The following is a 26,677-nucleotide window of genomic DNA, read 5'->3' on the forward strand; positions in this document are numbered from 1 at the left end:
TCACAGACAAATCCAAGCCAATGCTAATCTAAAAAACTCTCCATTATCACTGATTGTGTCCTCATATTCTCAGTTTTTTTGCGTAGTTGAGTTTAAAAAAAAAGAAGATTATCCCATACATTGAAGGCAGCATGTGTGACAGGAAAAGTCAGGTGTGTGAGGCTCTTTCTGGTATTTGACCCCCCCAAAAAACATACTAGGCCTTTTTTCAGTCATGCTGCATTCTGGACTTTGAGGTGGTTAATCCTTTCTCTGACTTTCTGCTCATTTTATACATAAATTAGTTCCAAGAGGCATGTGACCGGTGACCGTTTTAGTTTGTTTTCTTTTCTCTCATAGTTAATCATCCCTGAAGCCTTTCTCACCCCGCTTAAGCACTTGACCTTTGACCTCAATACCCACATCATGCAGCTCTTGTTCCCTGGAGGAACAATGAAATATAAAACGCAAAGCAACAAACAGAATTAAACAAAATTCACTGGAACAGTCCCTTAATAAACAAATGGAATAAAAAGTGATAAACAAGGCAAGAATTTCTCCTTTCATTATTGATACACTCTCATCATTTGTCACTTCGTTCTACATGTTTCTGTGTTTTTCAGAGGGGACTAAGTTATCTATTCAGTCTGACTCGGTTGGCCAGACCTGGGCTCACCCTAGCCAGCCGAGAACCCCACAGAGAAATCCTCCCCCCTCACATGTGGCTAACATACAAACAAGTAAATCAATAGATGAATAAATTGCTCACTTCACCGCAAGAGCACCCAAAGGAGAAATAGAGGAGAGGGAAGGAGAAGGGCAAGTGTGCATCTCTTAAAAGAAAACCTGAACCTAAGATGCACAGGCTACTTTTGCTTTAACGAAGAGTGGCTCTCTTTTTGAATTTAAATAAGCGAGAAGCGGAGAAAAAGAAAGGGAGCCCAGTCAGGAATAGGAGTGTCACCTCAGACAAAAAGATTACTTCATGACTTATTCATGCACCTTGTGTGGCTGGTTAGACTCCCATGGGAAGAATTAGATGCCTGCCCGTCAATGTCTCCAGCACCATGTGGTCACATGTGACGAGAAGACCTGTAATACCAAGCCAGAGACAGCCAGTCAGACTGCATATCAGCAAACAGAATCACCTCCCGATAAACATACAGTAAATGTCTCTTTGGGATATGTGGTCAGCCCCAAATTCATCATCATCCCTTTGTTCAGAACATGTTTCTCCAGATCTGTGTAGACTTAATGTAAGGAGTGTTTCATTCATTTTACAAATTATTTATATGGATGAAGTCTTTGTTCAATGCCCAACAACACCAAACCCTCCCTTTGTTGTCTGTTATTTGAAATTCAAACAAACCTAACATCAAAAATGGACAGTGTTTGCTTAGACAAACAAGAACCGTTGGCTACAGCCTACAGCATATTGGAGTTAGCCCAGTGATTGCATTGGCTGCAGAGTGTGACAATCCAAACCATACCATGCAGAGAGAGGCAGGGGAAAGCAGCATGCTGGAATGACATTAGCAGATGGATATAATTCACTGTGTAGGAGCTCCCTTGGTTGACGTTGAACAGAGAGATACTTAAGCGTGGATTCACACAGTTCTACCTCCAGCAGCAGTAGAGCTGCTGTGCTTTTTATCCCAGTGAGAATTTAATGAGACTCAAAATTGTGGTGTTGACTCAGTCAGATTGCCTTGGTTTAGTGTGGTAACTATTCATTTTGGTAGGGCCTTGTAAGTGTAGACTGCATTCAACAATTCTGTTTGTCAAATTGATTGGAATATTTAATGCTGCTGTGCTACTCTGTGGTTGTTTGCGCTGCTGGGAAGTGCACAAAGTCAAAAACATATGTCTCTTTGATAAATGCTGTCTTGCCATCAGAGACAAAAGCATTTATATAATGCAACATCAGACAACAGTGAAGAGAATAATATTTTACTTAAATGATCATCTTCAAGGCACTTAAATGAAGGCATGGTAAATCATGCCTTTGTCTCAGAAAACATGCTTTCTTTGTTCATATTCAGATGTTTTTTTGGCATCTGTCTTACTCCCTCTCTTTTCTCATATCATGTTTATCAATTAATGTTTCGTATAGGAAGTGACATGGCAAATGGCCATGTCTAATGATGGAACACATGGACGCACAAATACTGACTGTATAAAGACATGAAAATAAACTGACTTTACAAACAACGTTTTTTTTTTAATAGTTTTTTAACCTCCCCTCAAGGAGCCTTAACTATTTGCACTTCATAATTGTTTTCCTCAAAAGTAGAACAGTTCATTCATATTGGACAGCCAGCAATCAAAGTCATTCAAAGTCATTTTATTTGTCATACTCACCAAAATAACATTGCATCATCCAGAACAGAAAAAAACGTTAGCAGGAAGCACGTAGACTGGTCATCAGATATGCGCTAATATTTACAACAAGGCAGAGACAACTTTTTAGATGAAAAGAAGGTAAAACTGATTTCAATACACATCAATAAAAAATAAACCCAAGTGTAACATATGAGATGGATCGGATCGGTCCTTTACAGGGGAAATCTTAACTAATAACACTATGGGGCAGTTTTATTTGCAACCGGAGGGGAGGGTGGGTGTTAAATACAGTCCAGCCCGCTCACATTTGAGTCATCTCTCTGAAGCTCCAACAAAATAACAATAAAGAGAATCTGTGCTAGGTATAGGAGATATAGAAAATGACTCAGACTACAGAGAAGGATGGATAGAGAGAGAAGGGCAATAAAAGTTTTCAGGAGGGATCTTTATTTAGTTTAGACTCAGACTCTAAAGTGAAAGCAGATGGGACTTCAGTCTGGAATAGTTTCCACTTGAAGTCTTGGATTTGTGTTTGCTCTGCTCGCTGTTTCTGAGCCCATTCCAGTTTCCTTCAACCTGTGTTTCTGGGCCTTCAACATGAGGTTTTGAACCACAGGTAGGGACATACGCACAAATCCTGCCTGCGCTTATAAGAAGGTAGATATGCGCACTTGGACATAGACATCTGAGCACTCCCTGCAATGTGTACAAAGATGTGCAGGGAGCATAATGCGCCATAACAAAGCCAGAGTTCGCTGTGTGAGGTCAGCTCAGTGGTATTGGAGAGACCCTCCGCAGTGACAGGGTGAGCGTGAGAGAAACCTCAAAAGCAAAAACAATAAGATGTTTGGCTCAACACTGCAGCTAAACAATGCTGACTGAGGTACATGAGAGGTCAGTTGACAGTGTTGCTGGACTGGCGCACAATAACTTACAGTAACAGCTTACAATGCTGAGGCAGTTTACCCCACCCCCACCCCTAGATGACAAGAATGATGTTTGCAACATGTACATCTGTAATGTGACCCTGAGAAGCAAAGTCAGGCAAATAACAAAACATAGTATTTATTTTTGTGTAAATGCACAATGCACTTTGGCATCAAGCTGCACAAAGCGTGCAAGTCAGAGCACAAGTTTCTATGATATGTCTCCTGTCTACGTCCCCCATCTGACAGGCAAGCCCCACTCCCGTTCATTTAACAGGCCTGAGAGTGAAGAGTGTGTGTCTCAAAGCCTGCCTTCAGTTTTGAGTTGACTGTAAAAAGATCTGTATATGTATTCATAGCTGGCTGTAAATAAAGTACAATCAGCGCTTGTTGGATTCTCCAAACACACACAGGCTGGTCCATGAGTGATAGTCTCGGAGTACAGTTTGGCTCTTTGAAACACGTTTACTGTATGTGCATTGTATAGCCATATGCACACAAAGGCAGACCCACATGTACAGTGTGGGGAATTATTAAACTATTCAACATCTCTTGCTGGACTCTCTAGAGTCACTGTTTTGGTCACCTTCTCCATCACTTAGAGCTGTGCTTGTGTAAGTTTTATTTTTAGCCAGTGATTAATGGCACAAGCTATTCTTCTGTGAGCAGCCTCCCATATGCCCATTATTCAGTGGAAAACAAGAGCACAAGAAAAAAGCAGTTCTGCTGCTGTGTGTCTGAACTCATGCAGAACAACTCTTTTCACACGCTATACTGTTCACGAGGTCGGTCGACTTGGAACAAGTTTAAGTATCTACCTCATGGTATGCCTTTTTTACAAATCTGAGAGTCTGCTGCCCCGAGGATTACATTGTCCTCCACCCTCAATCTTTTTTCCATGTCAAGGGCCAGAATCTGTGTGATGCCAACCTTGCGTTTGGCTGTTCTCTCCTCTACCATTTAAAAGATGCAGTACTTAAGTCATTTAATAGAAGAGAAGGCTTGTTAATAAAGGGAATATCTTGAGCAATAATTCTGATACTCAAACCAACGAAAACAATTAAAGTTGTACTACTTGTCTTTTTTTAAACTTATACTCAACTCAACTTATAATCTGTACTATAATTGACATTAGAGAATATTTTTACATGGGTAATTTAACATTAGCCTTATGTGAGTTTTTTTCGAGATGTGGTCATGTAACAAATGACTGCACGACTGTACTGTAGGCGTAGCTTACACCTCAACAATTCTTATAGTATAGTATAGAGTATGCCCTGAAACATGTAAGTCTACACTGACAGCATACTAATTAAATTTGTATTAGAAAGCACTCAATGAAGCATACAATACACAAAAAGCACACTGCAGGTATTCTAATATATAGGTGGAAATATACAAGGTACAAGGTACAAGGGTGTTTATTAGTCATTACACAGCACAAGGCTGCATAACGAAATGAAATTTGTAGTTCCTTCATGCCACACACACAACATTTAATTAAGTGTAGGCTTATATTAAAATATGATAACATATAAAATAAAATAAAACAATATATACAATTATTTATATACATACATGTATACACACCAAACATTCCACATTGCAATTTTTTAATTTGATTCTAGGGTGAATGTAAACAGCAGCAACAAGATGATAAAATGAAAGTTTCATCTTCACAATAAACAGTCTGACACTTTGGAAACTGCGTCCATCCTGACTGCAAGGCAAGGCAAGGCAAGGCAAGGCAAGGCAAGGCAAGGCAAGGCAAGGCAAGTTTATTTGTATAGCACATTTCAACAACAAGGTAATTCAAAGTGCTTTACATAAAACATAAAAGCAACAGGGAAATATAAAAAAGTTTATAAGCAACATAGGGAAATTGAAAAAATACACATTAAAATATAATAAAAGTTACAGTGCAGTGTACAATCAGGGTTAAAAGAGTTAAATGGAAAATAAAAATAAGCTGAGAGGTTGAGCAAATAACTGAGTTACAATTATTTTGAAAAGAGAATAAACAGAGAAGTACACTTAATCTACTGTCTCTAGCTAGTCTGTACTGGGGTCCATAGCAATCCTTGGGTCCACTGAAACTCCAAAAACTACAGAGAAACCAGGACATGTCTGTCCGCAGGCCACTTTGATCCAGTTATACTCTGGACCCACTAGCGCATTTACAGGTGGACAGAGGTTCCTACAAATCACTCGGGCGCGAGATTTAAGACCACTTCCTTCACTCTGTTCAATCTCACTCTCATTATCTTTTCACTCAATTACCTACTCATTTCTCACTGTGTAAATATTTAAATAAAAGCAATGGTAAAAAGCTAAAAACAAAGAAAAAGAAAACAGGACAGTAAAAGTTACAGTGTAGTGTAAGTTATCAATCTACTAGTTAAAGGCAGTAGTAAAAAGAAATATTTAATATAAATATTTAATTAAAAGCAATGGTAAAAAGAAAAGTCATCAGTCTTAATTTAAAAGAACTGACAGTTTCAGCAGACCAGCAGTTATCTGGGAGTTTGTTCCAGATATACGGAGCATAATAACTAAACGCTGCTTCTCCTTGTTTAGTTTTGACTCTGGGGACAGAAAGCAGACCTGCCCCAGATGACCTGAGAGGTCTGGATGGTTCATAACGAAGCAGAAGATCAGAAATGTATTTTGGCCCTAAACCATTTAGTGCTTTATAAACTAACAGCAGGATTTTGAAATCAATTCTTTGACATACAGGAAGCCAATGTAAAGACCTCAGGACTGGAGTGATATGATCCACCTTTTTGGTCTTAGTGAGGACTCTAGCAGCAGCGTTCTGAATCATCTGCAGCTGTCTCATGGATTTCTTAGAGAGCCCTGTAAGGACACTGTTACAGTAGTCGAGTCGACTGAAGATAAATGCATGGATAAGTTTTTTCAGGTCTTGCTGAGACATAAGTCCTTTAATCTTTGATATATTCTTCAGTTGATAGTAGGCTGACTTTGTAATTGTCTTAATGTGGCTCCTCAAATTCAGGTCTGAGTCCATGACTACACCAAGATTTCTGGCTTGATTTGTGGTTCTTAACATTACATATTGAAGTCGAGCGACTTTTAATCGTTCCTCCCTGGCTCCAAAAACAATAAATTCAGTTTTATCTTTGTTTAATTGAAGAAAATTCTGGCACATCCAATCATTGACCTGTTCAATACAGTTACTCAGCACCCATATGGGATCATAGTCCCTCGGTGAAATGTTTATGTAAATCTGTGTGTCATCCGCATAATTATGGTAACATATTTTGTTGTTTTTCATAATCTGAGCCAGTGGAAGCATGTAAATGTTAAACAAAGGAGGCCCCAGAATGGAGCCTTGGGGAACTCCACATGTCATTTTTGTCAGCTCAGATGGGTAATTACCTATAGACACAAAGTAGTCCCTGTCCTTTAAGTAGGATTCAAACCAGTTTAGTACTGTGCCAGAATATCCAACCCAGTTTTCAAGTCTGTCTAGTAATATGTTGTGGTCGACCGTGTTGAATGCAGCACTGAGATCCAATAATACTAAGACTGAAATTCTGCCACTGTCAGTGTTTAAATGGATGTCAGTGAAGATCTTAACAAGAGCCGTCTCAGTGCTGTGGTGTGGTCGAAAACCTGACTGGAAGGCATCAAAACAGTTATTTAGTGCCAAGAAAGCACTAAGCTTGTTAGGATTTGGTTTTGTGCTGTTATTTTTCCTGTGTTTATTTGATATTGTCAGGGTTTGGAGTTTTGTAGTCTAGTTTATTATGGCTCATTCGCTTTAAGGTTTTCTTTGTAACTGTCTTATCGCTCATTTTAGTACTTGGTCCTGTGCTTTAGTTCATGTTTAGTGTTTTCCTTATGTTCTTCTGTATTTTCTCATTATGGTCTGTCTTAGTCCTTAGTCTTATCTCCATGTTTTAGGGTAGTCTTGTCTCTCATCTTAGTTCTTCTTCCTGCACCTTGGTTCTTGTTTTAGTATTTACTTCAGGTTCCTTGTCTACATTATTTTGGGTCTAGTCTCCTTTGTACTTTAGCTCTGTATTCTCCTTTTGAGTTCTTGTTCATTGTACATGTGTGTTTGTCTTATTGGTTATTCTCTCTGCCCCATGTCTGCTTGTCTAGTATTCAGTAACCTTGTCTTGTCTGTTACCCCAGTGATCCCTCTGCATGTCTGTCATTGTTTTCCCCTTCTCTCTCTCTGCCTGTGTGTCGCTCTCTCTCCTTTCTCTGCCTCTCTCTCTGCCTGCCTGCCTGTCCCTCATTAACCCTGATCTCTGTCACCTGTGTTGCTCCCGCCCTACTCGTTACTCCATGTGTGTGTGTATATATACCTGGTGTTTCTGTCTTGTCTTTGTTGGCTGATTACTTTCTATGTGCGTTATGATCCCTCGTTGGCTGCCTACTCATTGTGTTTCCCTGCACCGTTGGATTTCTGTTTGGACAGCTTTTGTGTTTCTGGACTTTGTCATCAGCCACTCAGTTTGAAGGTGTGCTCGCTTTTTGTTGCTTGGAATAAACCATCTGAACTTTACCTGCTAGCCTACGTGTCCTGCGTTTGAGTCCTCCAAATTGCTCAACTCTGCCATAACCACCACTGAACGTAACAGAGCTATTGAAAAACAGCTTTTTCAATGATTTTACTTAAAAATGGGAGATTTGATATGGGCCTATAATTGCTCATTAGTGACATGTCTAGATTGCTCTTTTTTAATAGTGTTAACGACTGCAGTTTTCAGGGCCTTTGGGAAAAATACTGAGAGAGGAGAACAAATTGACAATTTGTAGTCGATCTGAGGCCATGCATTTAGACACATTTTTGAAAAAACCTGTTGGCAGAATATCAAGGCAACATGAAGAGGATTTCAGATGTTGTATTATGTCCTCCATGTTTTTATGGTTAATAGAATCAAATTGTCACATGCTATGTGAATTGTTTTTATGCGGACACAGGGACAGAACATAACCTGTACCTGATATGAAGGCACTGATTGCTTGTCTAATTGTTTGAATTTTGTCTGTGAAGAAGGAGGAAAATTCATTGCAGGCTCTAGTGGATAGAAGGTCAGAGGCTACAGACACAGGAGGGTTAGTTAGCCTGTCGACAGTAGCAAACAAGGCATGTGCATTATTAGTGTTTTTGGTGAGATGTCAGAGAAGAAGGACCGCCTTGAATTTCTCAGTTCTAATTTATAAATGCGAAGTCTCTCTTTATAGATGTCATAATGAACCTGGAGATTTGTTTTCCACCACCTGCATTCAGCTTTTCGACACTGTCTTTTTTGAGTTATAACCAGCGTGGCATTTCGCAATTGAGATCTTCTCTTACCAGAGACCACCTTGGCTGGTGCAATGGCATCAATAACATTTGTAATTTTAGAACTGAAATTATCTACAAGCTCATTGACTGAGACACGTGAGAGGGCGGGTGTCGAGGAGAAAGCCTCAGTAAATTTTTCACTAGTGTTTTCAGTGATATGCTGTTTTGTGATTACCTCTGTTTGTACATTTGTGTGCACACAGATAGCACTCTCAAAGAAAACACAGGAATGATCAGAGAGAGCAACATCAGTCACCACAACCTTGGAAATGTCCAGACCCTTGGAGATGACTAAGTCCAAAGTGTGCCCCTTATTGTGAGTGGGCTCTGTCACATGTTGGGTCAGTCCATAATTATCAAGAACACAACACATTTCTTTAGTCCCTCTGTCCTGGGGGTTGTCAACATGGATGTTCACCAACAATAACCACACAGTTAAAGACAGCAGTTCACCAAAGTCATCAAAAAAGTTGGACAGTATTTAGGGGGCCTGTAGATATTTAGAAAAATAGCTCAAGAAGAGGTATTCAGCTGAAGAGTCAAGAGTCATATTCAAAAGAAGCAAAATTCCCATAAGACATCTTTTTGCATTGGAGGGAGTCATTAAACAAAATGGCAACTCCACCTCCTCTCTTATGCACTCTAGCTTCACTCATGAAACTGACGTTGGGAGGGGTAGACTCGATAAGGACAGCTGCACTGTTATCTTGGTCCAACCACGTTTCAGTTAAAGACATGAAATTAAGATTGTGAGTGATTATAAAATCATGGATTAAAAATGTTTTTCTTGCCAAAGACCTAACGTTTAACAAAGCTAATTTTCAAACTGCGTTTGAGCACCAAGCATCATCGATGTAAAACACAGAGTCCACTTCCTCTCATCTTGCCGGAGTCTTTGCGCTGACAGCTCGGAACATGGACCAACTGTCAAGTGCTTGATCCGGGTTGTTGATATGGCAGGTCTCTGTAACGATGTAAAAGTCATGCATGGCTAAATAATTTTGCCCATTTTAGCCATGAGGCAGATTTATCTTTCTGTATTTGTACAGGTGATGTGATCATATCAGTGATGATTAACTGCTATCTTCTGCAATTCTAAAGCAAAGCTGTCAGCGTCTGACCCAAAAGTCTCAGCATACGCGCACTACACAGCAAGATAAGAGCTTCTTTCATTTTTCAAGGCAAAAAATTATAATTATTAGATTTGTTTGTGTATGGGATGAATGGTTTATGCCTTGAGATATTTGTTCAGTCAGTTATTTGTAATTATGCTGTTGATGTGATACATCCATAGACTGTATAAAAGAAGTGGTTCTAATGCCTGTGCCATCACCCATTGGTTTGTGGACTATTGTTTTGAAGCCTCAAGTTTGGCATTGGGTTTTTGGAACCAGAAACGACAATATTCGGAGAGGGTGGCGCTAGCTAGCTTGGTTAGTAAGGTGCATCCATAATTCTCATTAACTATGGTATTAATTGGGATGCTAATTTTGGCTAGAGAAAAACTGGCTTAAAACTAAAATGCACTTACCAGAAAAAAAATGAACAGCCAACTCTTTAGAGTGTCTTTTTGTACAACCACCCGCTGGACATTTTTAGATGACCAAACTGAAAACACACTATGGAAGGCTCCAAGTTCTTAGACAAAAACACAGGCAGCACCCAAAAACACATTCATGGCAAGTTGAAACTGTACAGTGGATACTATTCACCTCTATCCTGATTTACAGTTCGCAGTAGTAGTGACTTGTCAATGACAAAGTAGCCACTCGTCTATTTTACTTTAAATGGGACAGTCATTTACAAAATCAACATCATGCTATATTGAAGAAGACTTGAAACTAACAATTGAGACCATAAATTCATTAGGAAAGAGTTTACTGAGGCAATAAATCAAGTGAGAAGTAGGGTCATTTTTTTTTATCTTGTTCCCTTGTAGTTACCTATGTATGCATCAGTACGCACTGTACTGGTAAACCATTAGTACAAGACGTGTTACACATGTTCATTGTTGGCTACTGGGGTTCTTGCCTGCCTGTTGCTGGGGTCGGTGTGGCACAGTCGTGGCGTCCCACTCTCACTAACAACTACATTCTTTAACAGGCTTATGCGCACACACATGTACACACACACATACAGACACATTCACCTACACGCACACAGACACACACAGTCTCACACATAGACACAAACAAATTTAGGTTGCCCCTGGTAATTATTCCTGATGCTTTTCTTTCAGTTACTTATTTAAATGAATTGTTATTATTCCAGCTCTCGTGGCTGTGTTGTGTTGCTTATTTATTGTGCGTGACTGTTTCTTGTTTTCATTTTTCTCTTAGTTGTCTTACTATGTCAGCTGTTTATTGCTGCTGTTCGGCTGGTTGTCTTTTACTGTTATTATTATTTTTATTGTTTGTTTGTTTGTGTTTGTTTGTTTGTGTGTTTGTTTGTTTTTCTCCTCCCCAAGCCCCCCTCTCTGTTCGATTGCAGGTTTCGTTGCTTTCTTCAATTGGTGTTTCCCTCTGCTATTCCCTGTTGTCCCCACCTTCCATCCCTCTTCTCTTGCGTGTGTTGGTGTTGTCCTTTCTCTGTGCTGTCTGTTTGTGCCCCCCCATCCCCATGTCTGCCCCCCTTCATTGTAAGCAAAACACTATGTTTATGTCAAAAGAGTAAAAAAACTAAACTGTTTCACTCTGAGCGGCTTCTGTAATGAAATGGAATTCTCACCTCATCCATCTTACTCCAGTACACAATCTCTTGGGCTAATGTTTTTTTCCCCTCTCTCTCCCTCCTTCTTTCGTAGCTCGCTGGTCTTGACATCTTACTGTTCCTCCGAGTGACATGCCACGCTGCCAGGAATTCAGTTCATCGGAGCTATGTGCAGCCACAAACCGTATCCTTTACAACCTGGACGACTCACACAGCAGGGGTCAGGAGAAGCGAGAGAAAGAGGAGGAGGTTCAGCACTAAGGGGTGGGTGAAAAAAACAAACTTGCCTTCTGTCAAAAATCCCCCCTGTAGATCCTCTGAAATCCGAGGGAAGATAGTGTTTTGTATTTACTAGTATGTCTACAAATAGCAACCGCATGTGCTGAGTGTTGGTGTTCTGACTGCTGTTTAACAGAGAGAGCAGGAAAGAATGTAACAGGGCTGTCAGAGAAAACTGGATGTTGCTCTAAAAACGCTTGGAAACCGCAGAATGAAAAAGACAAATGGTGCCCTGACTTGGCTGTAACAATGGATTTTCAAGTTCATGCCTTCTCTTCATCTTTCTGTGGAATATAGAGCACGTCACCATGGAGGGCCAGTAAATGTTATCCTGTAATTTGCAAGAGCCTAAAATTTAGAAAATTCCTACTTGTCACCTGTCTTAAGACCTGGACTGTAACCATAAATCAAAATCCTAAATATACCTTTAAATGTATGTGATTTCGTGAGACCTTATAGGGAAGAAATTGGGTTCACAAGAGTATTCTTTCAATTTTCTCCATGTCAGCATGACCTACATGGTTTAATCAAGTATAAAAGTTACATGAACCTCTGTGCACTGTGTGTTCATTCCCCTGGCACAAAGTCATGTTTTTGCTTATTAATGATTTTGCCAACGAAGCCTATGTCCAAATCTCCCCTGTCTTTCCAGGGATAAGAGTTACTGTGCAGCCATCTTTCACATTGACACTGCTGGAATACAATCCTTGAAGCACTGACCGGCACCACCTTTAATTGTGTAAAAACTCAGAAACAAATATGGGTAAGAAGAAACCAACTAGCGTCAAGCGAGTGCAGCAAATAAGAGGCAGATAATAACAAGTCAAACCAACTGTGACTTGTAAAAATACATTACATTTTTTGCCTCCTTCCCCGCTGTCAGACTAAGCCAGCCCTTGTTTTTCCTCAATCAGCAAGTGTTTTGGCCTGTGTTTTTCCACACTAGATATAATTCAATATGACAGTGCACTGTAAGTATGATAGAAAGGGGCTTTGGAAAGGTGCAATACCCAGATGCATCTATCTAAATCTAACTATAAGAGTTTGGGGAGAGGGGAGGTAAAGGGAGTTAGCAGCAATGGACACAGGGGGAGGTGGCAGTGATGAGTGTGAACTCTCATGCTGAGGTTGTGGAGGGAGTCTACTTTCTGGACATGACAGGAAATGTGGGATCCATGGGGGACACCTCGAAGATATCCACAACGCCCACATAAATCTTCATCATTCACTGCTCAGTATGCTTGATATCTCTATTATGTGGTCTTGAGCTGTCATCGGTTAAGACGCCAGACCAATTCTTCCAGAATTCCACCATTCATAAGAGTAAAACAAAAAAAGCAACCTCCTTCAAATGTGACCAGTTTTTTTTTCTGCAGCTACACCACCCACTTTGACTGGGACAATCCATTTGGACATTTTGACCTTTCAGGGACGTAAAAAGCTGCGGAATAAGTATCACGCACAGCTCAACACTGTTATAAATCAGTGAAAGTAATCCAGGTTTTTATCAGCCAGAAAAACACATTTTTGGAAAACCCAAGATTTAGTTAATTTATATGATTTTACATCCCTGCAGTGTCACAATCTCTCTCTCTCTCTCTCTCTCTCTCTCTCTCTCTCTCTCTCTCTCTCTCTCTCTCTCTCTCTCCTTTCCTCCTTTCCGTGCAAGAGAGAAGAAATGTGGTTTCATTACTCATGCGGGCCAAAACACATTGTCCTTTTTTCCTTTATTTTCCTCACAGAAACAGCCTGTAGAGACACCCTGGGAGACGTGTGGAGCCCTGAGACACTGGGTTATAATCAAACACAGGAGCCACAGTATCCTGACTCAGCTACTACTACTACTGGCAGCTGTAGTGACTCAGTGCCTTCAAACAAAACACTTACAGTAGTGATTTATTATATGAAAAGCACCCTGGACCACTATGGTTCCCTGCTGATTTTCTTAAAGGTGGTACCACATTTTAATGTATCAACAGTCGTACCTGCATCAATACAATAATGACATAGAAACAACCAACAACAAAGAAATGTGTGCTTTGCTTATACTCAGAACTAACCTGGGCTCAGTGCCTATGAATCATGCCCACACCTACTCACTCACTGTTGATTGGCCTTCAGACTGGCAAATCCCAAATGCCCGATTGAATTGTCAGAAATTCTACATGTGAGGCCACAAAATGGTCGCAATAATGAAACATTGTGATTTTGCTGATAGAAACAATCCAATTTAAACATTTTAAGGATGTCTGAACACTTCACACTTCCAACATTTGTTGTCATTTCTGCCTTATGGTAATTGCTTTAATACTGACCAATCAATTTGTACAATTTACTTTTGGGATATATGCCATCACTGTCAATGTAACCAATGTAGTTTTAAATGGTGCAATATACATATAAACCACATAAATAATAATATAACATTTGAACCATTGAAATGTATGCAAGTTTTTTCTCAGTACATCAAAATGATCATATATTGTAATCATATATTTTATTGCCACAGCTACTAAATCAAATCAGTCCCCAATCTCCTCAGCTGTCATTCTGCAGAAGACCATGACGTTGCTGCAAGCGTATCTGTCAAAAAACCCACTAGACTTGGAGTTAATTTATTTAAGTACAAATAATGTGGACATAAGCCATGCTGCTTAGCAATACTTTTCCCTCCAACTTAATCTAAACAAAGTGTTGAGCTAAATTTTCATGCCTAGGGTGCTTAAGCAGTCCGATGGTTTAAGCTGAAACGACAGGCAGTTGGCTTGTCTCAATGATAAGCCTGTTCCACGTCTCTTCTTGGCCAAAAAGTTCCATACAACTGATCTCCCTCTTACTGTAAGTACTCCCTAATTCCCTGTTTTACTTCTTCACTTTGGGCAGACTCATCTGAAGCTAAAAGACTAGTCTGTACTGAAGACAGAAAGATGGAGCGGTTCTTCCCCAATCAGCCACAGGAAGTTTGCTGAGATTCTTTTGTTGGGGGGAGAACATTTGGAAACACATATGATCTGTAAAGAGTGTCAAAACAACAATTATTCATTTTGTTACATAACAAACATGTTGAATCTCTGCATGTCATAAAATGTTTCTGTAATTGACAATGAAACTCACAGTATGTGTACTTTCAAATGATATGGTTTCATTTTCATACATAATTTCAAACATTTAGATCAGTTTAGAAATTCTAGAGATTGCCAAAATCACAAAGAAATCTGAATTTGTGCATGGTGCCTGAAGTGTGGTTAATGTCTTAAACTACCTTGAATTTGTTACTTTGGTGCTGTACAGACATCTCACTCTTGCTCTTCGTTGTATGAACATCACACTACTTCCTGCACTGGCAATGCCATTGAATATAAATCGATGCTGCAGAATAGTTGCATATGAATGTAATTCATATGAGACATGGTTTGGAGAAAGATGGAAATAGGAGAGAGAGATCATGAATAAAGTACCATAACAAAAAGGAAGCAAGAGAGGAAAAAAAATGCTCCAACAGAGACCTGTACATTTTAGCTGTAATTTAAAAGTAATATAGAATGCAAATCATTATAAAAAAAATTAGTTACTTTGAAAGTTAAGCTTCATGTGGTGTGATTCATTATTTTATACTGTCTGATTTTGAGGGATTGGATATTCAAAGTTAAAAAAGTAGAGAACAGTATCTGGGTTCCTCCGCCTTATGCTAATTATGGTCTGTTATCAGTAAATAATACATTTGTGAATTATGATGATTACAGGGGGGACTACTGTGTCTCTGGTAATCTAACTTTTGAATGCTTCTGTATCCGAGCGCATGCACCATAATCCAAGCATAAAACAGCTGTGCTTCTCTCAGCCTCATGGAGAGACTCTTGCATCAGGCTGGCGGGCACATGACAGCCAAGCTGTGGATGTACATGTTCAGAAGACAGAAGCTGTTTACATTCGAATAAATAAAATAATCAGAGAAGAATCATAATAGAACCAAGTCAACAGGAGTTGCCACAAAACAGCACAGCAAGCTGGTTCCCCTACTGGAAACAAATTATGCATGGCTTGAGTTCTCTGAATAACGTATTGTCAGATTACATTCATGGGAGATTAAAATGGGAAGTTAATTAAAAAGGATCTTTCAGACAACACTGTGACTCTGGTGAGAAACTACTCTCTGCTATTGTTTTCTCTGTGCATGACCAAATGCAAAACAATAAGTGAATGCTTTGAGATCAGATGTCGCCATTGATTTGCTCTGCTCTTATTGAATCCATTACAAAGGTTTACATGCATGACATTGTTTTTGCTCAGGAGTAACAGACAAATAATCTGGACAGAATGCCAGTTGTAACCCCCACAAGTAAAGCCTGCCATTATTGTTTTTATTTGAAAGAAATCTGCAGAGGGTATTGCCTGACTTTCCTTGACAGTGAGAGGTCAGCTACCTACAGAGCTTTGGGACATGCTCCACACACAGTGGAAAAACATCAGGTGTACACGTGATAGGCAGAGCCATGGGAAAATAAATGGGCAACTGTGGTGTTTTAAAATGCTGAACATGCTCTGTGCAGAATATAGAATTTTTCCATCTAAGAAAAACCTGGACTCAGAGTCAATCATAAATCAGCATAAAAGCTTGTAAAGTGAAACATATTTTGCCTACACCACAATCAATTTTTCCCCTTTTAAAGGCTTGGTGCAGCCCCTTTTTTGTTTTGAAAAGACGTCGTTTTGTTGTCCTGTTCTGCCTTTGTCCTGCCTTTCCTCACTGCCTATCTTCCTGATTGAGGGCCGAGAATTCGGTATCTCTGCCAGACCTTTGGCTCACATTTTGGACACAAATAAAGCGGGCAAAGAAGAACTGAGTCTGGGAGAGAACAGCAGAGGGGGAGAGTATTGTGACAGAAAAAGAAGTAGATGGAGAAACGATGAGGTTTCATAACTGACACATGGACATAGAAGGATACAACAAATTAAGGAAAATGAAGGGGGAAAAAAGGCAAATCAGGACTCCAAACTTTATTGTGAGACTAAGCTGCTACTGACATTCTGACAATCCTCGCTGACTAACAGGCTGACAGGCAGTCGGACCAGGACCAGCTTTCCTGCTGTAGGAACACAGATCTCAGGAGAGAGAGAAAACACAAGAGAGTGAGCAGAGAGAAGGGATAAGGGAGAGAATGGAGTGCATTAGGATTTTTGCCGATGGAACAATCCTGGAAAACGCTTAGTTAGCATCCCTCCCTTTCCTCTGTACATTCCAACTGGGTGCCATCCACTTGACCTTTGAACTCCGCCTTAGTAACCATGGCCCGTAATTCATGCAACATGCAAATAAATAATTACTAAATAGACAGGTGCCCCACCCCTGTAATGTGTTGGCTTGCGACACCACAACCTGTGCAGGGTTGAATGGCACATTCAGAACAAGAATAAATGGGCTTACCGCTCAACATTCTTCGCAGTCACTGAAAGTATTTAGGGTTCTGCTGTCTGGTGATGGACCTAGCTTTGCCACTTGCCTTACTCCAGTGGCCACTCAATTTTCATCACACATAAGGTGGGCAACCTCAGAATATTCTGAAAAATAAGATTATCTGTGAAATAAATAATCTTTAGTCAAGAGAAAGGCTATGGTAGCTTATTCAAGACTTTTGATTTAATAAATTCACAGCCTCACTTGACTAGTATAACCATTAGTCAGTGATGACTATGTTGGCGAGCAGTAAATGGATATTGCTGTGTTACTGGAATTATTGAGTCAGTCCATATTTCATGGCTCTTCTCTACTTGTGCAACTAACAAGAGTATTGTAAAGTGAAGGTAAATTCAGTGTGCCTTATCCTACATCATCTCACCTTAAAATGTAAACATTCATCTGTCCAGAGTGTTTAGATCCATAAGCTGCTAATATGTTCTTCATATATGACTGTATGAATGTGTAACAGCATTAAGATATTGTAGCTTGGTTGTGTAGCATTTCCCTAACTGAAGATAAACTGGCCAAAATGTTAGCAGGTCTGTCACTGTTGTTAAGTTTATTATGTGATGTTTACCCTCCAAAATTCCCAACATAGCTGTAACATTTGCACATTTGCAAGAGTTCTTGGAACGATTTTTATGTAGTTCATATTTCATGTCTTACATGAGGTACTTCAGCCTCCTAAAAGCCAACAGATTGATTGACTGACCATAAACTGAAATGTTTGGGCTCTCACCAGAGTATTTGACACCTGCACACTCTCACAGAAACATTCAAGAGCTGTGGGGAAATAAGATTTTTTTTGAAGGAGAACACTGTATTTTTCATACATTCATATTTTACTTTGCTGACTGATTGCTCTGCTCTGCAATCCAGAGGACAATTTATTTTTTTAACATTTACAAACTTGATTAATGGTTCTATTTTAAAACTACGTACAACCAACGTGCACTAAACACTCTGTCAAAATGGCAATCAGAGAGGCTAAAATGACTCCAAACTCTCAGTGGAATCATTCCCTTCAATTCTTGTAATTTCTCACTAATTAACTATGTGGCAGAGTTCAAACACTGGCCTGTTGTTTTGGCTCCATAACGCAGAATCTGATTGCATTTCTAAATCCAAACAAGGACATCTTGTTTTTCCTTGTCATCTCTACCCTTCTCCCGTCCATCACACTCTGCTCCCTCCTGCCGTGTGAAGTGTGAGTGACACTGGTAAGGGAGACCTGTAACGCAAGGTCAGCACAAATGAGAACCAGGCTCACACTGACTCAGCTGGCTCTTTTCTCCTGTCTCCTTGACGCCACAGAAAAAAAGTGAAAACTCACCAAAAATAGCAATGCAAAGTCTATGAGCTGAAGAGCCCTAGCGACTGTTTTTCCTTCATGAATCCTGTTGGTCACGCAAGTGGCAGAGCACACCCGGGAGGAAGAAATTAACTCAGTATTTGTTTGAGTTACCTTAGTTTTCATACATTTACAGTTTACCTTTGCAAATCAAGAATGTTTCTCAAAAGTTAATTTGTGGAAGTTCACCTGACAGTATAAACGTGCAAACAGACCACAAAACAGGAACAAGTGGTCACACACATCACACCCTCTCAACATGCATCCATACAGAACACATCTCCCTAACAACATAGCAATGGAAAACAGGGAGAAGCTTTTCCTTTGCCAGAGATAACAACTGACAAATAGCATGAAACTGGATCTTGGCACCAGAGGTACTGCTGAGAGCCTTTGAAAGTCAGTGTGTAGGGACGTATGTGGTAATTTCCTGGGGTGGGGGATACCAGAGAGGGGGAACAGATTCACTGGGGCCCGCCTGACCTTGGAGCTGAAGTTGCCTTAGCCAACTTCGACAGGTCCTGTTTGTAGTACTGGGAATCTGTTCAGAGAGATTTGTGGGTGAATAGGACACTACGAATAGATTTTTGAATTAAGATAGTCTTATCTAACCTAACATGGAAATTTAACATTGTTGACTTGAATTAAGTGAAATGCAAAATGATAGACAACCTCCTGATTGTGAATGCAGTCAGAAAAAAAACAGTGGGAAAGACTTTTTGAAGGGTATTCCAGCGATATGATATTGCACTTCCATAAAGTTGGTGGGCTCAAATTTTAGCAGAGCATATCCTGACTTTTAACCATTTTATGGACAATAACACCATCCATCTTGGATGGCTGGTCAATTTATCTTAAATTAAGGTTAAGCCAAGTCTTTAAAGTAAATTAGACACTAAGAAGAGGATCCACCAGGCACAATTTCTAATATCTTTCAGATGCTTTAAGTCTTTTTCACAATAACATCAAAACCACACAATATTGCAACACATGTGTAACAGACACCGCAAACAACAGTTTTTCATGAATATGTCTTCATGGAAACTTTACTCTTTCTCTGACAAATAGCAGCTCAGAAAATCCCTGCAGGACTTCAAGCTCAGTTAAAAGTTACAACAAAGATTGTTACTTTCAGAGCAGTTACTATTTCTGTTCTGTTTTAAAAATATATATAATTTTTCTCTTTTGCTCTCTCTCTGTGCACTGACCTACATTCATGGATACTGTATTAACTGGTTCAGTGTCTCTAATGTACTGTGCAAAATACTTAACAGCTGCATGAATAGTTTGTGTTTTAGTAGATATACATTGTATATGCATGCACTGAATCATCATTTAATAATGTTTAACTGATCAAAGTCAGAATGAAAGAGCACCTGGATACTAACTATACCGTAGGCCAAGTCTAATATGATGTTTACAGGCTTGTTTCCCAGAGAGTGCAGCTGCAGATTACCCAGACCCACTGGAAAGAAAACACAGTCTTTAACAGAGTATGTTTTCTTGGAATGTTTTTTCACGACTGACATTTGTAGAGAATAAGATTTATCAAAGTACATTATTGTGTTTCTCCAAAGCCTTCACTTCTGCTCTAAACTCTTGGGATGGCTTTTCTGGCAATTCCAATTAAACAAATTCCAACAGCTGTCAGTGAAAGTGATGCTTTCTTAACAACAAAGTTACATTGAAATTCTGTATTGTGCAAACAGTGATAAATTAAAATGGATCCAACCTTGTGTATGTCATTTGAAGTTAAATTAAGTAAAATTGTCTTTAACAACCATTTCATTTGTTTGTGAAACAGTCCTCTTATATCCTTCTGATCATGGACCAAATTAGATATTTTAAAATTTTCTCCGATGTCTCAGCTCACTCAGAAGGTAGATGTTGAGCATGTTAAAAGACCCAAATTTGAATTTTTTACAACATTATGTATTCATGCCTTAAAAAGCATCAGTTATTAAGTTTTAAAAAACCTTCTTAACTATTCTGCTTCATCCAAACTGCGTAGGTGGTTTAATCAGATTTGATTGACAGTACCCTGGTAATATAAGCAAGCGACCCACCAACTGTCATTAGATTCGTATTCAAATCTTGAATAAAACTGCCTCATGACTGGTGCACAAAAGTATGTGACATCACATTTTTTCAAGTAGTGAAAGAAGCACAGACAAGGCAGATACTGAAATCAGAATATCTTGTTTTATTTTAGGGCCCCATCGCTGAGAGTAAGCAAATTATTGAGAAAATGTGTATTTTAGGGCCTTTAATGGATTTGAAGAGCAAATAAGCAAGTGAACGTATAGGAGAAAGTGGATGTTTAAGCGAGTATTCTGGGTCCAACCTTGATAAATTCATTGTTTCATTGATAACACATTTCAAGGGTTCCAGAGGAGGTTCCAGTATCATCTTGATTGTTACTTCAACACCTGTTGAGTGGGATGTGTGGCACTAAATTGTGTGTTTTCAGTTGACCACTACTGTCTGATTCACTTCAATACTGTATAATAACACACACGTACACACACACACAAACAGTGTACTAAGAATTTCATATTTGGCTCACAACTTCTCCAGGGGATAGGCTTCTGCTCCAGACAGATTTCTCCCAGATTTTGCAAGTAAAAAACTTGCCAAGTATGTGCCTGTAGGAGCTGGACTTGGGCCAATATCAGCTGGGGAGATTGTTGTGGGCCATGTGTGTGTCACTGTGTAGTAGCCTCTAACTATGTGTGTGTGTGTGTGTGTGCGTGCGCGCGCGTGTTTGCGTGATTATTTGGAGTTGTGTGGGGTTACTGAAGGAGTAGGCTGCAAAAGCAGTCTTGGGACAGCAGGCTGTAAACACAGCTGTGTAGAGGTGAACGTAGTGAGGGCAGCAAACTTTTGGCTTTTCTCTTTTGTTTTCTTAGACAAGACGATAGATTAGTAAATATGTTTTTAAATTAGCCAGATGAGCTATTGTCTGTATAATATAGGATAAATATATATCTATGTGTAATCATCCTGATACTCAGCTGACTACAAATATAAAACTGTTCTATGTATAAAAGACTCAATCGACATTCAAATAATAGTTTGTATTTCAAATACGCAATCCATCACCTTTTATTCCTTAAGAACACTTGCATGTCTCACTGGTGTATGAGCTTCTGTCTCTGGCTCTTTCTCTTGCCCCTTGTCAAAATCCATGTCCAGCTCCTTCTGTACATAACAATAACAGAGAAACACTGCATGGCTGTGTGTGATGACCAAATGAGGCAGAAATCCCAAGCAGCTATGCAAACATGTCTGTGCTCCACATGAAATAAACATTTTCCAATTACTCACACACATCAACATCATATGCCTTTATATGAGCTGGAAGTACTGAATCCTGACTGGTTGACTGGATGTTGGCTAGATCTCAGGTTTCACCGATACCACTAAAGACTAACCTTAACTGTATCTTGTGATAGAAAAATACTTTCCCCTCTTTTTAAGGAGGGGAAATCAGAATTCAGAATTTACAGAATATAAAAGTAAAAACAAATGTCATATTTTCAGTTCCTTGGCTTGTTGGCATGTCTGAGATACTAAGCTACACACATTTTGTCAAGTCAGGAGTTTAATGTACAGATATCCTCAGTAATTGTTGCAATTTATTTATTTTATTTATAATTTTACTGTCAAGTTTGCAAATAATGTTGTTTTATTTAATGTTTTATTGTTTTCTTTATGACTTTGCAATTTTAACTCATATTTTTTTTTCTGTTTTGGCTTCTAACCTCTTCCAGCCATGTTGGAAATGTGTCTTCTCACTTTAAAATGTTATCCCTCAGATTCAACCAAACCAAATGTTAAAGAAAAAATCTAACATCATGCTAATATATTGTATTAGTCTACACTGCATCTAGGGCTGCTGCTCAGTATTACCTTCAGGTGGATATTTCCTGTTCTTGAAAGCCAGATGGTGGCCATACTGGATGTAGGTCTCTGTCTTCTGGCCCATTGCCTCATCTGCTCTGATTCTGCCCAAAGCTCAGTCTGCCCTCCCTTTTGTAACAGCCATCTCATACATGAACAAATTTAACTCCAGCTCTTCAAAGTTCCCATTCACAGCCTAGATAACTGAAACACTGTAAAACTTTAATTGTGTTTCAGTTCTTCCCTTTAAGTCTTGGCTTGAATTGTAAAAAAGATGAAGTCTGACTCCAGTTTGTCAAAAGAGATCAGTAGGAATTTATTATTTGCTTTAAATACATATACAGCTCTTTTTTCTGCCATTGCTCCACTGATCAGTCACTGGCAGTCATCTCAAACGGAGCTCCAAATGGAGGTCCTCCAACACAGAAACATATCTGAGACAGCATAATTATGAGTCGAGAGCACATTGTGCTGGGCTTAGGCTCATGGCATGTGTAGCTCTCAGCTGCCAGCTTTTGCATGAGGAGATTTGTAGGGTTATGTTGAACAAAGAACAGAGGTACAGTAGAAGCCATCTTTTGAAAACAAGAGGACATCCAATAACTGCAATTACCCCAAAGGATTAAAAACAGGCCAGAAGCATAATACACATGTAAGACGGACAAAGACCCTCTTGAAGCCTTGTTACACTAGCAAATTGCTAAAACTTGAAAAAAAGTAGGTGCAGATGATGAGTTAAACACATGGAACCTGAAAACACCTCATCGTGTCGGTGACAATCATGACTGAATCATAGAAATGCACAGAACAGAGAGTTAACATGGAAAATAAATACTGCGCTAGTTGCTAAAGCCTTGTACATTCATCAGGGCTAATGCATTCAGGCTTTTTGTTCTTCCAACATGTCTGGCTCATGTGCTACATTTCTCCAAGTTATGCCACTTTCCTATGAGAATCCCAGCCTATTTGTGGGATGTTATTTTTTTGTGCTGAGATGAACAACTTCACAGTAATATGCATTTAAATTATTGACGGATGTGATTGACTTTAGGAAGCACTTTCTTTCAAAGACACAGAGGTGATCAGCAAATTGAGTTGGCCCTGAATAACAGAGGGAATGTGCTGCTGTGCATAACTGCACACCACAACAGAGTGCTCAACAGCTGGAGAAGCCGGAATTTATTTAGATTGATCACAGGTTTTCATCCAGTTGCTGTTTTGCATTTGGGATGATCTACAGTTTGACAAAAAAAAAAGAAAAATTATAAGGTAACAACACAGCATAGTGTGAGCTGTGCTTTGTTTCTTACTGTCAAATTTGGCAGCAAGTCTTCTTTTCATATAAATAATGCTAAAAACACAAAAGTCTCCCCCTCACTCACATCAGAACTGTCACAAGAGTCTCTATAAACCTAGGAGACACATACAGTACATGGGGTGCATACACACAAATATACATATATGCAAATACACAAAAACAATAACCTCTCCATGTGGAATAATGGCATTTCTGGATCTGAAATCATAATTTCATATAAAAATATATAAAAAAAAAAGTAAAAATCAAAAGAAGTGTCATCTTAATTGGTGAGAAAAACAATAATCTCCATTGCGCTTCCATTATGTAATGCATTGGCAATTCAATGAATCAGTGTCTTTGTGAACACACACTGTTTATCTGTCCATGGGATTCACACACATGTCCAGAGGCCATTTTAAAAGCAGCCACAAGATGAGTTTAATACGAGAGTGTAAAAATGTCCACAGACACAAAGAGAGGAACAAGGTCCTTAGCTCTCTGGCCAGCCAGCGAGGTAACATGAAAACTACACATCTATCTATCTACACACTAAGGGATCTCTGACTGCAGGGCATGGTAAGTGCATGTTCCCATGAAGAGGTCAGTTCACCTCTTAACCCTGATCAGTTCATGGAGACCTGCGTCACTGCTGACATGGAAGGGTGGGCTGGTTCTGTCAACCCAGGCACACATTCCACTTTTGTGTATTCCCAAATACTTTAAAGAATGCAAATATTCTACCAGGAGAAGGTTAAGTGTGTTTTTGTGGGTATGTTTATTGTCCAAGATTCCTGTGGTCGGACACTTGAAAAAAATGACACTTTCCGGACATTTGTGAAGCCTTCAGTCTTGCGATGAAAACAGTGGTATCAGAGAATGACAGTACAACTGACACCTCCACTTGCTTTCTTTTGTTCCATGAATTAGAACAGCCAAAAGGATGCTCCATCATGCTTTGTGCAGGTTGTCAGTCTTAAAGTTATTCCTTAAATAGTTTTCAAATATTTCCATCATATTCTCATCTCGTGATCAGGACTCTGGTCCAGTGAGGGCTCCCTGGTGCTGATCATGGATGCTGAGGGCCCTTGATTGACTCCAAAGGGAGAAACAGCTGGAGATCGAGCTGCCAGAGGGGACAGAGAAGGAGAGAAGCTGGGGGACATTGCTGCTGATGAGATGGATCCCTCATGACTGATAGGGGACCTGCGGAGTGAGGCCAAGTGGGGGAAAGTCCGTCCAATCACAGGGACCTTGGGGGGAACTGACATGGCCCCTGGGTGGGCCACTGATGTGATGAGTGGTGGAGGGTCAATTCTAGGTTTGGGATCCAATTTGTGCTTGGGCTGGAAGGGTTGCCGAGGGTTCTGGCTCTGCTGGGCAGTTTCGTCTTTCAGTCTCGCAATCTCTGTGAAGACATTTGCCAGAGGCTGGAATTGAGGGCACCAGTTCAGCAGGTAATCCCAGTTATAGCTTCCACGGAGCTCCTCATCACTGGCAACGATAGCTGTGAGGGACCCATCCACTGAAGGTTTACCATCCTCAGGGAAGGCGTAATCCTTGGGGAGGGAAATGTTGAGACCGCGGCCTACTCCGAGGTACCCACCTCCCTCATCCCTATAGACTGGCAGCTGGCCAGAGAGCAAAGTCCCACTGAGACTACCTCCAAGTTTCTTTCCTTTGAACCAGGTGCTGCCCTCCAAAGCTGCAGGCTCACAGGAGATATCAGAGAGCTGATCAGCGTCCTGCTGAATTCCAGAGTCTGGTCCTCTGGCTGAGATGTGCTCCTGCATGGATGAGGTGATGGAGGCGACGCGGGGGTACTCGTTTATCATCCTGATCTCGTCATCCTCCGCTGCCTCAGCTGACCCCCTCCCACTGGAGTGGGAAGGATCCAGAGAGCCACCCCTAGTGTAGGGACCACCACCAGCCCCGCCCTGATCTCCAGCATAGCCTGGCAATGTCTGGTGGTAGATCCTCTCCCCTCCTGGTCCTGAGTTGCAATCATCCAATTTCTGCAGAGCCGTTCCTGAGGCAACAGTTCTGTTTCCTGCATCCTGGGCTTTCTTCCTCTTTCGTGACTTGACAAGGAAAAACACCACAGCCATGACCACAAGCAATATGATAAAACCAAGGGACACGGCAATAATGCTTATCAGCAGGATGTTGACATCGGCAGCCAGACCAAAGTTGGTGTTTGTGACATCGATGGAGACCTGGGCTGTAGTAGTGCGTGATGCATCTAGAGGACTGTGAGCTCTCACATCCAGGGTCATCAGCCTGGTTTCCCGTTTGCTCCGGCCCGAGCCGCTGCTACTACTGCTGCCTGAACCATCCAGCTTCAGAAAAATCACCCCAGTGGTTTTGTTTACATCAAAGTATGGAGAGCTGGTGGGAAGAGAATAGAGAACAATACCATCCACCCCTCCATCCTCATCATTTGCCTGGACCTGGCCAATGCTCTGGCCTTTCTTAGCTCCCTCTGGGACTTCAAAAGAGAAATCAGAGGATGTGAAGAGTGGGTCATACTCATCCTCGCCTGTGACAAACACCTGTACAGTTACAGTGGCTGAGTGGTTGCCTGAATCTACTGCTACTGCTACAAAGTTAAAGGAGTTGATCTTCTCAAAGTCAAAGGGATTTTTGCTTCTGATCTCTCCTGAGTTCTGGTCCACAGCAAAGCTGTCTTTTCCAGCCCCAGACCGCTCCACCATGTAGTACTTTAGTTGGCCAAAAACCCCTGTGTCATGGTCTATGGCATGCAGAACCGTCACAACTGAGTGTGCTGGTTGGTTTTCTCTGATACTAGCTGTCAGGACTTCCACAGGGAAGAACGGATGATTGTCATTTACATCTTTGACCTCAACAATGACTGGAGCTAGCGCGAAGTGACCCTGTCCATCTGTGGCCTGGATGATGACAATATGTGTGGACTGGTGCTCACGGTCAAGTGTTCGCTGAAGCCGCAAGGCTCCAGTCCACTGGTCCATGGTAAATAAGTTCACCTCATCCCCAGAGCTGATAGTATACTGGACCTCAGCATTGGGAGTTGAGTCTGGGTCTGCCAAAAAGACAATAACAGAGTACAACAAATTAACTGAGAGAAAAT

At 40.4% G+C, this 26,677-nt stretch overlaps 1 protein-coding gene and 1 long non-coding RNA gene across 4 annotated transcripts in view; one reads left to right on the forward strand and one right to left on the reverse strand.

Moving 5' to 3' along the window:
* Positions 1 to 8,859: 8,859 nt before the first annotated feature.
* On the forward strand, positions 8,860 to 13,990 carry LOC119894882. 2 transcript variants are annotated; one of them, XR_005442994.1, is made up of 3 exons: positions 8,860 to 8,887; positions 11,375 to 11,464; positions 13,302 to 13,990. It is a non-coding gene; the product is annotated as an uncharacterized LOC119894882 (long non-coding RNA). The 2 variants fall into 2 exon arrangements; XR_005442993.1 differs by lacking the exon at positions 8,860 to 8,887 and having other exon boundaries at positions 11,235 to 11,464.
* An 8,572-nt stretch (positions 13,991 to 22,562) lies between these two features.
* Positions 22,563 to 26,677, reverse strand: part of dchs1b (dachsous cadherin-related 1b) — an 84,060-nt gene continuing 79,945 nt past the window's right edge. Inside the window, exon 28 of one of the 2 annotated variants that reach the window (XM_038708255.1) lies at positions 22,563 to 26,629. In XM_038708255.1, coding sequence (XP_038564183.1) covers positions 24,582 to 26,629 — 2,048 coding nt within the window. In that variant the 3' untranslated portion in view covers positions 22,563 to 24,581. The remainder of the gene's footprint in view (positions 26,630 to 26,677) is intronic. The other variant, XM_038708254.1, reaches the window with a different exon arrangement.

This window comes from Micropterus salmoides, unplaced genomic scaffold, assembly GCF_014851395.1.
Source record: "Micropterus salmoides isolate LMB-PRFRI ecotype aquatic unplaced genomic scaffold, ASM1485139v1 Ms_hic_scaffold_9, whole genome shotgun sequence".
NCBI lineage: Eukaryota > Metazoa > Chordata > Actinopteri > Centrarchiformes > Centrarchidae > Micropterus > Micropterus salmoides.